Source organism: Gymnogyps californianus, chromosome 15 (genome assembly GCF_018139145.2).
Source record: "Gymnogyps californianus isolate 813 chromosome 15, ASM1813914v2, whole genome shotgun sequence".
Taxonomy (NCBI): domain Eukaryota; kingdom Metazoa; phylum Chordata; class Aves; order Accipitriformes; family Cathartidae; genus Gymnogyps; species Gymnogyps californianus.
Genome location: NC_059485.1, coordinates 19,280,234 through 19,293,563, shown reverse-complemented (window position 1 = coordinate 19,293,563; position 13,330 = coordinate 19,280,234). Strand labels below are relative to the sequence as shown.

At 38.3% G+C, this 13,330-nt stretch overlaps 2 protein-coding genes across 2 annotated transcripts in view; one reads left to right on the top strand and one right to left on the bottom strand.

The window, feature by feature from the left end:
- IFT140 (intraflagellar transport 140) overlaps positions 1-13,330 on the top strand; it is an 83,640-nt gene that overhangs the window by 24,357 nt on the left and 45,953 nt on the right. The window contains 5 exon segments of the mRNA XM_050905679.1: positions 1,267-1,384; positions 1,827-1,954; positions 4,529-4,676; positions 6,307-6,438; positions 8,676-8,872. Of these exon segments, the coding sequence (XP_050761636.1) occupies positions 1,267-1,384; positions 1,827-1,954; positions 4,529-4,676; positions 6,307-6,438; positions 8,676-8,872 (723 nt within the window).
- The window catches only part of TMEM204 (transmembrane protein 204), a 30,955-nt gene continuing 26,806 nt past the window's right edge, over positions 9,182-13,330 (bottom strand). Inside the window, exon 3 of the mRNA XM_050905680.1 lies at positions 9,182-11,380. Coding sequence (XP_050761637.1) covers positions 11,136-11,380 — 245 coding nt within the window. The 3' untranslated portion in view covers positions 9,182-11,135. The remainder of the gene's footprint in view (positions 11,381-13,330) is intronic.

Sequence of the window (13,330 nt, the reverse complement as noted above, 5' to 3'; positions counted from 1 at the left end):
ACTTGAGTCAGTGAATCCATGGAGGAAGTGAACCTAGAATTGTGGACACTCTGTTCTTCCTCCTGGTTAGGTTAAGAGAGAAGTTTACTTGACTTCGTTCAAACTTTGCTGCGTGTTCCCCTGCTGACAAACAGCTGTGGCATAAAAAAGATATGTCCCTGACATGACTTGCAGTTCAAAAATTTATCTGCTAATGACAAATGTAATTTTGAAAACCTGAAAAACCTCAAGAGTGAAATGGATTCTGTTCTTCTTTACATACTGTCACCAGAGGAATGCTAAAGTCTAGTTGGAAACTCGTTACCTGTGTTGAGATGGCACAAATTCCGCATGGGACACAATTTGAGGGTTATTGGATTTGGGGAGGTTATAACTACCACAAATATTAGATTATGATGTTTGACAGTGGAGAAAAAGTAGCTTAGCTCCTGCAAGCTATGTTAAATTTTTGTGGCTAGTAATGAAAATACCCCTTCTCAAATGATGACAGTATAGTGCTCTTTAATTTCAAAGCAAGCATAATTGGCTTAGAATAAATGAGAGGTCTAAACATGCAACCCAAGAATGTTATTTTTACAGAATCAAAGATTTTTTTTCATGGGATCGTATTATGGGTCTAAATTACTGTCACTTCTTTCTGTCACATTCTTTTGATTCATGACATTGTCCTCTCTGTTGCTGAATGATTGCTGGGTTTGTATCTATATCGGCAGTAAGATTCTTTTGAGATAATAAAAAAAGCGGGGGGGTGGGGAAGGGTGGATGTTAAGTATGTGAATGATACAGTCTTTTGGAACTTATGTACAGAGGGAAGGTGACCCGTAGGATGATAGAAATACCACCCCCCAATGACATTTCTTTACTTCTGCTCCACAGTGTGTTTTCCATACACAGAACTTTTACGTGATGGGCTATATTCAACATTCATGGTACCGCTCAACTTACTTATGTAGGAAAAACAGACCTCTAAATTCAAAATTCTGGTAGGATGTTCTTGCTATATAGCCCTGTTTTGGGAATCCTGCAGGAGCATTGAAGTTTATTCTTGCTGATTCATTGAGGAAAGAGTGTCTCATTAACTTCTTCCTGAAAGAAAGGCAGGTCGCAGCAATTCTCTGGAGAGGAAGCTGGAGTCTGGGGCAGTGGTGTCATAAGGTAGAAATAGTTTGTTTTTAAAAGTCGTACCCATAATTTGAAAAATGTTTTGGCTGATGCATATTGCCAGTTGCTTGCCATCATATGATTTAAGTTTATTCCTTTCCACAGAGAGGCAAAAGTACACTGCAATAGCAAGAATTTCTCTGAGCTGTTTCCTGGCCTTGGAGGCATTGCATCTGTCAAGTGCAATGCTAATGGCAATAAAGTCAGCATCCTCGTTAGCAAGGTGAGGCAAAGCTTTTCACTTACTGCCCTAGGACCTGACCATCAGTTAGTAGACTGGTGCAGTTCGAGAAGATTACTGAAGACAGAAGATTCACTTCTCGGAAATAAACCTACATGTTCTATGCGGTGTATTGGGTCTTGAAATGTCATGTCCAAGCATGTAACTAAACACTAATATTAAGGTACGTTAAGGTTTTGTATGTTTGGTGAGAAGGACAACCCAGAAAAGGAAGCAGTATTTTAGTTACAAAAGCTACTTTGTAGCGTTTCAAAGAAATCAAAGGCTAGAAAAAAAGCAAGAAATTTTCTGATATTTCTTCCAAAGAATGTTCCTGTGTGATTGCCAGGAAACAAAACTGAGAGCATGAATCAGATGAGATAAACATACCCTTTTTTTCTTTTTGACTGCACGCTTCAGAAACTTTTGTTTTCCCTTCTTGTAGGCAGATGGGAACATTGATTCCAAGATCTGTTTCTATGATGTTGAAATGGACAAAGTTACACTCTTTGATTTCAAGGCTGAACAGGGAAATGGTAGAGAGAAACTTTCTTCTGGACAAGGCATTGACAAGTAAGAACGTTTTATTTCGACAAGTATTACTTGTGGATTTAAGATAGGAACCTGCCCTATGAAGACAAGCAACACCTTGATACTGACATTCCTCTGTCTTTGTGTAGGAGCTTGTACGAATTTTAGTATTTTATTTCTAAAGAATTAATTAAAACTGGTGCATTGTATGTCAATCAGCCTGCATCCGTGTCTCTTCCAATATGTGAACTAGGGAGTGTCAAACCAAAGTATCAGAAAGCAAGCTCAACACAAGCAGGAGGAGGCGGTTCTTCAGACAACATGCAGCTAAGCTGAGGAACTCCTTGCCAAAGGAAGTTATAGATGATGAAGGAAGGGTTCATGGAGGGATTGGACAAACTCATAGAAGAGAAATGCAGTGAGAGTTATTAGATATGTGAAAGCCATATCTGGCTCAAGAGGTCTCTGAGAGGAGGATGGCTGGGTGTTGGGGGGATATGCATAGAGGTATTATATGACTGGAATCAGGATCTGGATCTTAAAATAAAGAAAAATCTTGGAAAATCTTGGAAAGCTACTCTTCCATGAAGAGTTTACAGGGTAGGAACTGAAAAGAGGACATTCTGAAGGTTCTCCTAGGAAAAAAGTTAATTTTTAAGCCCAATACAGGATGGTTTTGTATGGATAAAAACTCATGAAAGGTCTATTTAGAACTGACAGCTTTGTTTTCATACAAGCTGTTCTGTGGCGAATACATTAGAAATCCTGGTAGCAAGGCAGCAAAATGCAGTGAACTAGGAATTCTCATGGAAGTACAGTGGAATGTTAGGGTACAAATTCCCATCTGGTTTTACAACAGTTTTTCTGACTATATTTTTCTTAAGAAAAAACAGCGTTAGAATAGAAGGTGGTTTGCTTTTTTAGCAACTATGTGCTACAGGTATTACAAGCAAAAAAGGATTTACTCTCCTTATCACCAAAACCCGGAAGAAACTACCCAGCTCATAACAAACTAAGGACAGTGCAAATTTGGGGCCTTATGTCTTGGTCAGATACGCGAAGAGCATAATAATGAGTAGTGAGGAGGTTGTTTTCAAGTGTAGTATCTTGTGTAGCCCAACAGAGGCCACCACAAGCTAGTAATGCTATTTCACTGATATTTAAAAGCTAGATGGTGTCGGTGTGAATAATCTGTTTATCTGTGCTTCGTTTTAGAGTATCTTGAAATTGGAATGAGTAAACTCACCAGAAAATAATAATAATCTATACTTCTTCCCCTTCTCTCTCTCTCCTCCTGAGGCAGAATCTAAACACTCCCAATTTTTTTACACAAATTCTGTTTTTCAGTTTGCAAGTGATTTATTTTTAATTCAGTGGCATGGATAGGACATTGTGTATTTCTGCATCCCTTTGAATCTCTCCCTTAATTTGCCTTCTAGCCCTACTCCAATCCTCCCCACAAAGTCCACCCTTCAGTGGTGACAGCAAATGAGAAAAATCTTTTAATGATGTCTTTGGTTTCTCTCTTTTTAAAAATTTGACACCTATTTATATTCTGTATTTTTCCAGAAGAATCCTAAACCATTGCTAAAATAGTCTGATGCTGTATGTCTAGAGTCTGAACATGGCAGGCACTGAAGCAGTATTTAAATGCCCGAAGGAGCGGTAAAATGTTTCTTATTTAAACTGCTGCCAGAGAGTGGCTTTCCTAAGGCTGCAGGGGTTGTCCTTGTGCTTAATGTGCCTCGGAATTCTTCACGCCCAGTATGAAGTTCAAGCACAGTACTGAGGAAAGGGAATGAACTGCGGGGTATCTGGAGACTGAAGTCCCCCAGCTGCAGGTCAGCTTCAGCTGCAGCTCTGGTTTCCCTCAGCACTGAGAAGTTCGGCAGTTCAAAGCCTCGATCACACTCCATGCCTAGGTCTCTTTGCTGAACTCTCAGTAGAGAGAGATCTGTTGCCTGAGAATATAAACTAATTTCTTATTTTTTTTCCCCGTCAGTTTAACCACAATTGTCTAGTTGTGATCTCTTATGACCGCTGCTTAGCTGGATTTGAACGTGAGGCATATGTACTAGAAACTCTCTCTTTACTGCTTATCTAAATGCACTTCAGTACCTCAAGCTATCTTCAGCCTGGCTGGGCATTTCTAGCAGTGCTGGCAATAAGCACCTTGGGGCAGGTTGTAAAACCCACGAGAAGATGGAGCTGAGGTAGTCCCCATGTGACAGTACCTATACTGGTAGCAGTCGCTAAGGTAGATCATTTGAAGGATGTTCAAGTATTTCTGTAGGACGTGTAATCTCAGTGGAGGCAGATTTTGGGTGCCTGTTTGTATTTGTGGCAGTACCAGCTTTTTTTTATACTGAAATGCTTTATGTCCTACAGTCATGGTTACTGTATACAGAACAAACTAAAACTGGCATTGCCACGTACGAAGTGTTAGGAGGTAGGAAGATGTATATGGTTAATGTTACAATGCAGAGGTACTGGTGGTGATAACTGATCATCATCTGAAAATTATCCCTTGGTTAGTCCTTTATTTACATTTATGCACTGAATGGGCTGGAATTATTTTGTCTCCCGTTCTACATTCTTTTTCTTGTCTTTTGGTAGGTCTGTTGTGGAGTATCCAGAGTTGCACAATCACATCCCTGCTTGCCATTTCTGGGACCAGAGTGAACCAAGACTTTTTGTATGTGAAGCAATTCTTGAAACAGGCCTACAATCTCCAGACCAGAAGAAAAATCAGACTGAGAGCAGAGTATGGTCTTTTTGTTTGTTTGTTTTACCTTGCTTTACATGGAGTTCTCCCTGTCCCAGTAATAAATCATTGGTCCTTCATTAAGGATGTGGGAGTAGGTAGTATACGTTATCTTGTACAAAAATGAGTAGTGAAACTATCTGTTTGGTGTCTGTGGCTTCAGGCAGTTACTGTACATTAGCTTTCTGTTTTAGCCCTAGCTTGAATACAGTGACGAAGAAAAAGAGGTGATTTCTTTACCTGTGCTAGAATTTTGAGGATGATCATAATGCAAGCTTGTATCTAGACTACAGTTTTTCAGGTGACATTAATGGGTGAATTGATAATCTAAAGGTTTGATACTTATTCTCATTTTAAAAAAAATAATGCAGATTTTATATCTTGAGTCCACTTTTAGCAGCAAGAATTAATTTGATAGAATAACAGGGACCCTATCGTTAAGGTGAACAGTGAAGTACACTCTTCCCACCCAGTTCTTACCATCTTCTGCTTTGCTGGACAGACATTGTACATCTTTATGGTACCTCCCAAATTGTCTTTTACGGTCTTTTTTACATTAGAAAAAAAATTCATTTTTATTGATCAGAAATGATCTAATCAAAGACTTCTTTCACCAGACCAATAATTCTTCCCCACTTCCCCTGCTAATGTGCTTGTAGCGGTCCTTACCATTTTGTCTGTACAGAACTGCTTGTCCTTCATAAATATTCTATTGATTTGAAATGTCCATGTTGATTTGAAGTTTTCTGATTCATGCATGATTTTAGTTAAACCTCTTCCAATTAGAGATAGAAAGCTCTTTGTTTCTTTTGTTGGTTGAAATGACTTTAGAAAAATCATGGCAAGATCAAGGTAGAAAGGAGGAATGGAATAGGGATGTCTCAAAGGACCTTGCTAGGGTCTTCTAGTAAAGAGAAGAACACTTCAACCTAATATTCCTAATGTAAACAAGTAAAAATGTTTGGCTTCTACATAAAGTTGAAAAATAAAAAGATATAAAAGGAGTGCAACTTGCTTTTTGGCCCTTATTCAACAGAACTTTTAACTGTGTGCTTATCCTTTAAGAAATGAGAAGTCTGATTAACTTTAGTTGGAAATAAATGCTTCATTTCGACTTGAGTCAGGTCAATATTTAAGCTGTTACAGAAACTGTGTTTAAATGGCTGGTATATTCCCTGGGAACTCAAAACAGTCAGTGAGCTGCTGAAATTATAATAGAAATAATATAGTATTTAAAAAAAAAAAATTGAAAACAGTTGGGAGTATTTCTTTGACCTGAGTCAGATCTGTCAGAGAGACTTGTAGAGTAGCAGTCTGTGGCCAGGGACTTCCCTCTTTATGGTTGGTGAAGTTGGTTCCTGAAAGGCAGAGGTGGAGGTCCCTTTGCAGTAGGAACACAGTCTGTAATGTACAATGAGTCGTTGGCTACTTACTATCGGGAGGAAGCGTACTACTTACTGTAGGGAGGAAGCGTGCAGCTCTGCCCTCTCCAGCAGGTGTGTGCATGTGAATGTATACGTCATATTATTTTCAAGAGAAGGTTCTGCCAAGTGAATATGGAAAATAAAAACAAAATGAAAGAAGGATATTGCAACATAAAAACAAAACAATGCTTTGCTTCCTTTTCCAGATGGATGTTTGGATTATATCATTCTTCAGTACTGAAGAGCATGGCCTCTTGCTTCAGGACAGTTTTCCATTGCCTTCATCCTACCAGGTTCTTCTGGGCATAGAGGTGCCACACTATTACTTTGCAAAAAAGGTGAGGAAGTCTTTCACAATTCCTTCCCTTCCCGTTAAGTTCAGACTTTTCACTGCATAGGGATCAAATTTAACCAAATTGAGTCTGGGGTGAGTAGAGCAACTCCAGTGACAGTTGCTCCATCACATGTAGAAATGACATAAAGATAAATCTAATGCGGGTGTACTTGGCAGTATTGTGGAAATTGTACTGAATTGGCTTTTCATGGGTATTGCAAACTGCATGTCACGACAAGAATAGGAGACGCAGTAATTACCAGGGAATGCCACTAAAAAAGGGATGTGAAAAAAATTCTCTTTCTGCTTTATGTAGTCACCATGCCTATTGCAAGTAAGGAGTGTGTGTGTGTCAACTTTACGTAAGGCCATAAGAGGGGACACTTCCTACCAGCTTCAGCGGAAGCAACCCATTTCCATGTTGGAATGGAGCTTAATCCCCACAGAATACCAAAGAGAGCAAGAATACTCATCTTGCACTATCACCAAATGCCTATGTGCTACGAATACCAGGAATGCATGCTTTAACTTCTTAAACTTGAATATGAATCCAAAATTGTTTGCATCTTAGGTAAATAATACCATGCATAATTCCATGCATACGGGAAGAAATGAAGCCTGTTACCTACAGATTGGTTTTCTGGTTAAGCTCTGACCTGAGTTTCTTACTGCCTGTTAAGATGATGATTTGCACTGCTCCCTTCTTGTAGGGGGAGCTTAACAGAGTCTGTTTATTCTACCAAGGCATTCGTTTTTGTAAAATCTGCAGGAACTTAATATTAATGAGACTTCTAATCCTCTAAATCTTCTGAATAAGACAGACCAATGTGATCACTCTTCCTGTGCAGATCTAGCTTTTAGAGTTGCACTCTATTTTACTTTCCTTTTTCTCTTAATTTGAAAGGTCAAAGGTGATCTGCTGCATTCGCTAATCTTTCTTTTAACACTTCCCCCATCATGTCTCATGCTATTTTACTTCAATATTACGTCTCTTTTTTTTTTTTTTTCTTTTTTTTTTTTTTTTAACTCTGTATGGATTATTGCTGCTATTAGTTGTTTTTTCGGAGGGGATGTGTCTATAAACCTGTAAGTATCTGCATTATTTTGCTCCTCTTCCTTCATTCTCTGCTTTTCTCTCTTCTGTTTCCATTTTCTTCCCTCAGTAGATTACTGTATCTTAGTGACTAAATTACTTGCTATATAATAATTCATTTTGGAAACATGATTTAGTACATGAACAGAGTCTGCTTTAAATATAGCAAATCGAGTTGATGCAACAAGTCTGTTTTGAGCAAGTTTCATTCCAGGGTTTCTCCTTATTCATTATAATGTCTCTTCTGTCCTGGTTCCAGAAATTCCCCAAATGGTAGTCAAACGCATTTGCACTTTTGATTTCTGTCTTTTACTGTATCTAATACTTTCATTGTATAATAATATAAAACTATTTTTTTTATTGGCTTCTGTAAACCTTAATATTGAGTTATCTCATCTAACTATACAATTGGGGTAGAGTGTATGTGAAATTTGGTGTCCTTCATGACTCAGATGATCTTCCATTGTGTTTGACGTGTGAAAGTTTCCTTGTAACACTCTAGACAGATCATTTGATATTGATGATTGACTTTATTATTTTTCTGAATAATGGTTAAATTGCTTTGACCTGCCTTTCAATGACTGGTGAAAGTACCACTGAAGCTCCAGAGGCTCCAGAACTGCCAATTGTATGGGGAAGGGTTTGAATCTCAGCTTTAGTACTCATAAGCTTCACATGAAGGCAAGAATAAAAGAATTGGGTCTACATAGTTAACTTTCAGAACAGCAGACTCATTTTTGAGAAGAGACTAACCTTAGAGAAATGTTTATGTGAAATCGCCAGAAATCTGGGGACTTAAAATAATAGTTGCTATTATAGTCATAAGTATAATATTAATAATATATAAAATAACAACAATTATGACTATAATAATAGGAGGCTGCCTCTCCTGTGGTATTTTACCAATCTCCAAACTATCCCTGACGTACTGTCATTGTTTGTTATGATATGCTAATCTCTTCTATGACATTCCATATTTTGGGGCATTTTCTAGGAAGTTCTGAAACATTGCAACTATTGTCACTATTGATCATGGTCCTGCAGAAGTAGAAAACTTGGACTGTAGTGGAAATAATGTAATTAATTACACGTACAAAGGAGTAAGTTTCAACCTACTTGATACCTAAATGATAACATTCTCATTTTAGCTGGGAGAAGCTGAGAAAGGACAAGCAGAGTCTGGCTCAATAAAGGTCTCTCAGATGGTTGCGAGAAGACCCATGAGAGATTTCATTGGGTTAGGAGACTGTGATAAGACTACCCGGGATGCCATGCTGAACTTCAGCTTCTATCTGACTGCTGGGGACATGGATGAGGCCTTCAAATCCATCAAGCTGATAAAAAGGTATCATAAGTATTTGTATGTATTTCTTTATGGGTACGGTTTATTTTTGTTAAAAGTTTGTATGAAGTTTTGGTCCTCCTAAATTCTCCTTACATTTTTCCTCTCTGATTTCATTCTCCCTTTCATTTTTAACCAGATGAAGTATCTTTATCTTACAGACATTTTAATGTATTCTCTGCTTATTCTTTGTCTACAAGACGTTGCGAGCTCTGGGGATTCTTTTTGACTAAATGGGAAAAAATGGTTGATAATAAGCGACCTTATTCTGTATCTGAATGGCAAAAATCTCATGTTATCACTAGAAGAAAATGAACATTCACAACTTTATTTATACATCTAAAATAATCACAGTAATACCGCGTATTACAAATTTACCGACCACATAGCTGATTTTTAAATTTAAATGTACATTATTATAATATGGATATTGCAATATTAGAAGAAATAATATAATGTCTTTTAAATATTCCAATATTTTATTTTTAAAAAACCCTGCAATTAATCATAGCATATTATTTCTAGAAAATATTTTCCAGAAAGTAATGCAGGCAAATGAATACAAATCTTAGTTGGTTTTTACAAACCTACTGCTAGAAGAAACTCTTTGTCAGCTTTACGATATTCTACCCTGATAGTCTAGAACAATGCGGTTGTTCTAGAGCATCAGTCTCTGCAGAGTGTTGCTCACTTTGAACATGGTGCAGAGCAGCAGTTGGGCTTGAGTTTCTTATTACATCAGAACTGAGTGCAGAACAGAACTCAAGAGCCAGCTTGATGATCACATTTTAACAAAGTGTGGAAAAGTATGGTGGAAATAATGATGAAGAAGAAAAGCAGTGTACTCAGCTGGGAGCAACACAGCAGTCCTAAAGAATTTGTAACATTCACAGCTCATGGTCCTTCAAACCTATCAGTAACTGTGCTCAGAGTAGCATCCTTAGAGTTTTTAAACATCTGTCATTGCCTCTAGTTCCTGTATCCTAAGTATTTCTGCATAATAGTTTTTGACCTGTTGTTTTAATTCCTGAAAGTTATGTGCACATGAGTTTTGTGAGCCCCTGTGCTTCTCAGCGTCAGGCTTATAAACATTATGCCTAATTCCAAAGGTACTAATTATTTTCATTTCACTACCATATTAAGTTACCAGGCAGGTCTTTTTTAAATCTCCTGCTTAAGTCCTGTATATGTGTCTTATTCTCCAATTTGGGTGCTTGAGTGGCAGTTATATTCTCCAATATTCACTGTGTTATGTGCCTCTGAGTATTGCTGGGCAGAGCTGGGTGCCCTGACATAGCACTCTAATCTGAAAATGTCACAGCAAATGTTAAAGCAAGCTGGGAAGAAAAGAAATTAATTTGGGCTGAAGTATCTGTTCTTATGAATCGTTTCCAATAATGTAAGTCAATAGTATCTGTGATTATTAGGGAGTCCAGGTAACCTTCTTCTGTAGATATTTGCCTTCACTGTAACACTGAAGTAGATTTTTCAGCAGCATGTATCGCCTGTTCTAGCTGCGTACCCTTTTCATTTTTAGTGGCATGTCTGTTTGCATATAGGATAAACCCAAACCTTTGTCTCAGGATACACAAGAAGTGTCTGAAAAAATGCAACTTAATTCTTCTGCATTCCCTTACTTTACAATTAGAATAGTTAGAGTTGCTTTTGCTTTTTACTGTCTGGGCTATGCTGTGGCTGGGGAGCAGACGTTGCAGCTAATGAGAAGTTCCTTGGAGAGAGGTGGATGGAAGGACTAAAGAGTCATGAAATCTGAACAGCTGTTAAAATCATCGCTTACTCTATAGTGAGTTTTCTGCTTTCTCAGATTGCCTGGTAACTCCAAAGCTATTGTCGCTGGTCTCCTATAGCTTTTGACATTATTATTAGGGAGCAGGATAACTTTATGCAGACAGAGAAAATGTGTTTTGTGGCCTCTTTTCTATATTCTCATTGCATACACTCTGTGTCTGCTACAGCTGACCCTGCTGACATATAGCTGTGATGCTCTGTCAGGATTCTGACAATCCAACATTCTGTGCTGTACAGCAGAGGGAGAGGGCAATATAATATAATATATATAAAATTATGTGTTTTATACATATGTATATAGATGGAGCCCATCCAAATAATAATTGAGGGCCTCTGCCCACAAGAGTGAGCTTTGTGATGTCTTTCAACCCTTAGTTTTAAATTATAGCATATATTTATAGAAAACAACTCCAATGCAGATCTCCTTGGAGATCTTTCCCCTTTCAAGTCCACTCTTTCAGCACGGTGACTCAACGTAGTCGTTTTCCAGGCCACGGCGAAACCGAGCAGTCAGGGTACGGCTAATGACAATGACCCGGGGCGCCATGCAGTCCTCACGCCTGTGAAGGATGTTCCATATGAGAATGGCAGCTGCCAGCGTGGCCAAAAGACAGGCTCCAATGTTCAGATAGCAAGACCAAGAGAGGTTGGTGTACGGTCCGATGCGGTAGAAAGTCACCAATCCAATAACCAGAACAAAACCTGCAAGGAGAATGTGAGAATTATTTTTAATGAGTTATTCTCTTGAATTTCTGTCGTGGCAAGATGCCATAGGCCAACATTCATGAGTCTGTAAAGCCTTTCCATCCCAATTCTGATGTTCTGTATGTGTTCTTGAAGGCATATTTGGGCATCATGATATATGCAAAGACTGGGTGCCTGAAGTGGAGTCTCAATGTTAGGTTTAAATCCGTTCACTCTGATTTAAATTTCTTACTACCACTTAGCTGTATTTCACGTTGTGTTTTTTTCCCCATCCTCTTGTCTCACTTACACAGATGTCCTCTTTCTTACTCCCGTTGCCAACACAGAAAACTGTGTTAATGATAATAATAATGAAAATCTGTTATTCAGAATATGGTACACTTATTCTTAAATTTTAAAATGTTTATTTAAGGCAGGCCGCTATTGTAAACTGCAAAGATGATGAATAGCTAAATATCTTACAGGAATAATAAAAAAAATACACAGAAGCTGAAAAAAAAAGGGAAGGTGAAATAAATGGGACATTAGGGTCCTACTTTTTCTATGCTGGAAAAAAGTGTTATGAGGCAGGAGTAGTATCATGCCTGCAGAAGCTACCAAAGGCAAGGTTTCCATTCCCTTCCTAATTTTAAGCACAGTAGTAAGTTCCCTAAAAGGTAGGTAATATTAGAGTAATAACACTGCACTTGTCTAGCATTTCCATCCAGATGTCACAATGTGATTTGCAAAAAACCTGAAAAAAATATTTTCCACGGGTTTTTTTTGGTAGACACCGCTGATAAATAGTAATGTTATTTCAGAGATGAGGTGAGGTGACTTTTCTAGTCATGCAGGAGGTCCATATTAGAACAAGGGGCAGAATCCGTTGATAGATATCAACGATATCTATCTCACAAGATAGACACCTCTTGTGTCTACCCAGAAGGTGGTTTGTAACTCAGTTGCTTGCTACACCTTCTCCTCCTGAAGTAGCACTGTCCCACAGATGGCATGTACCAGAGAGGGTTTGAAGTGAGGCGTCTCTTCCTAAGGATATATGAGGAGGAAATAGGTTCTTACACGAGGAGTAGCTCTTTCCTGCTCTTTCGCCACTCTGCAGTAGCCTTTGCTGTGAAAAAAGTCTAACATACTCTGGATGGGTTTTAGGCTGCCGACTCAGTTGTAAGGACAGCAATTAGTAACTCCTTGATTTTGTCAGTAAGTCTAGTAGTTATTTAATGGTTCAGCTTAGTTATAAATGAACAACTTTCATCTGGGAAAAATGTGGCCACATGGAGCACATTGACTTAACTGAGTTGCAGGAATCACTGATGTGTACAATAATTGTTTGCTAGCACTCCCAAATTGAGTCTGCAGGCTTACTTAGGAGGCCATTTTAATGTTAGCCAAGTTGGAGATGGGATCCCAATACATAGGTGGTCATCTAGCATTATTTCAAAGTATACAGGTTTGAAAGTTGCTTCTCGACTCCTGTTCAAAAAAATAGTGAGTTATGGCTGAGGTAGAAAAATTGTGAAGTTGTGCTTTTGACAAATTAAGCTTGAATCTTCATTTTTTTCAGTAATCACTGTTGGATGACACACCTTACATCAGATTATGCATGCTTTTTAAAATCCTGGTCTCTTGAAGCCAGGCAGATGTTATCTATATCCTTGGATGGACTGTTGAAGGCAAATCATCTGTCTTTGAAGGAGTTAATTTTTCTGTATATTCATATGCTTAGCTCATCACCACGTGAAAGTGGGAATGTTCTCTCCTTGTGCATTCAAAATCTCACTGAAGTTTGCACATGTCTTTTCAGCATTCACAGCACACTACTTTTGTCCCCACAGCCACAGTTAATTGTGCCCTTCCTTTTCTGTGATGTTTCCTTGAATTGCTTTTGAATTCTCATGACTTTGCTGTTCGGTGTTATCTGGGTCTTGTATGACTTTAATCTATTTCTTT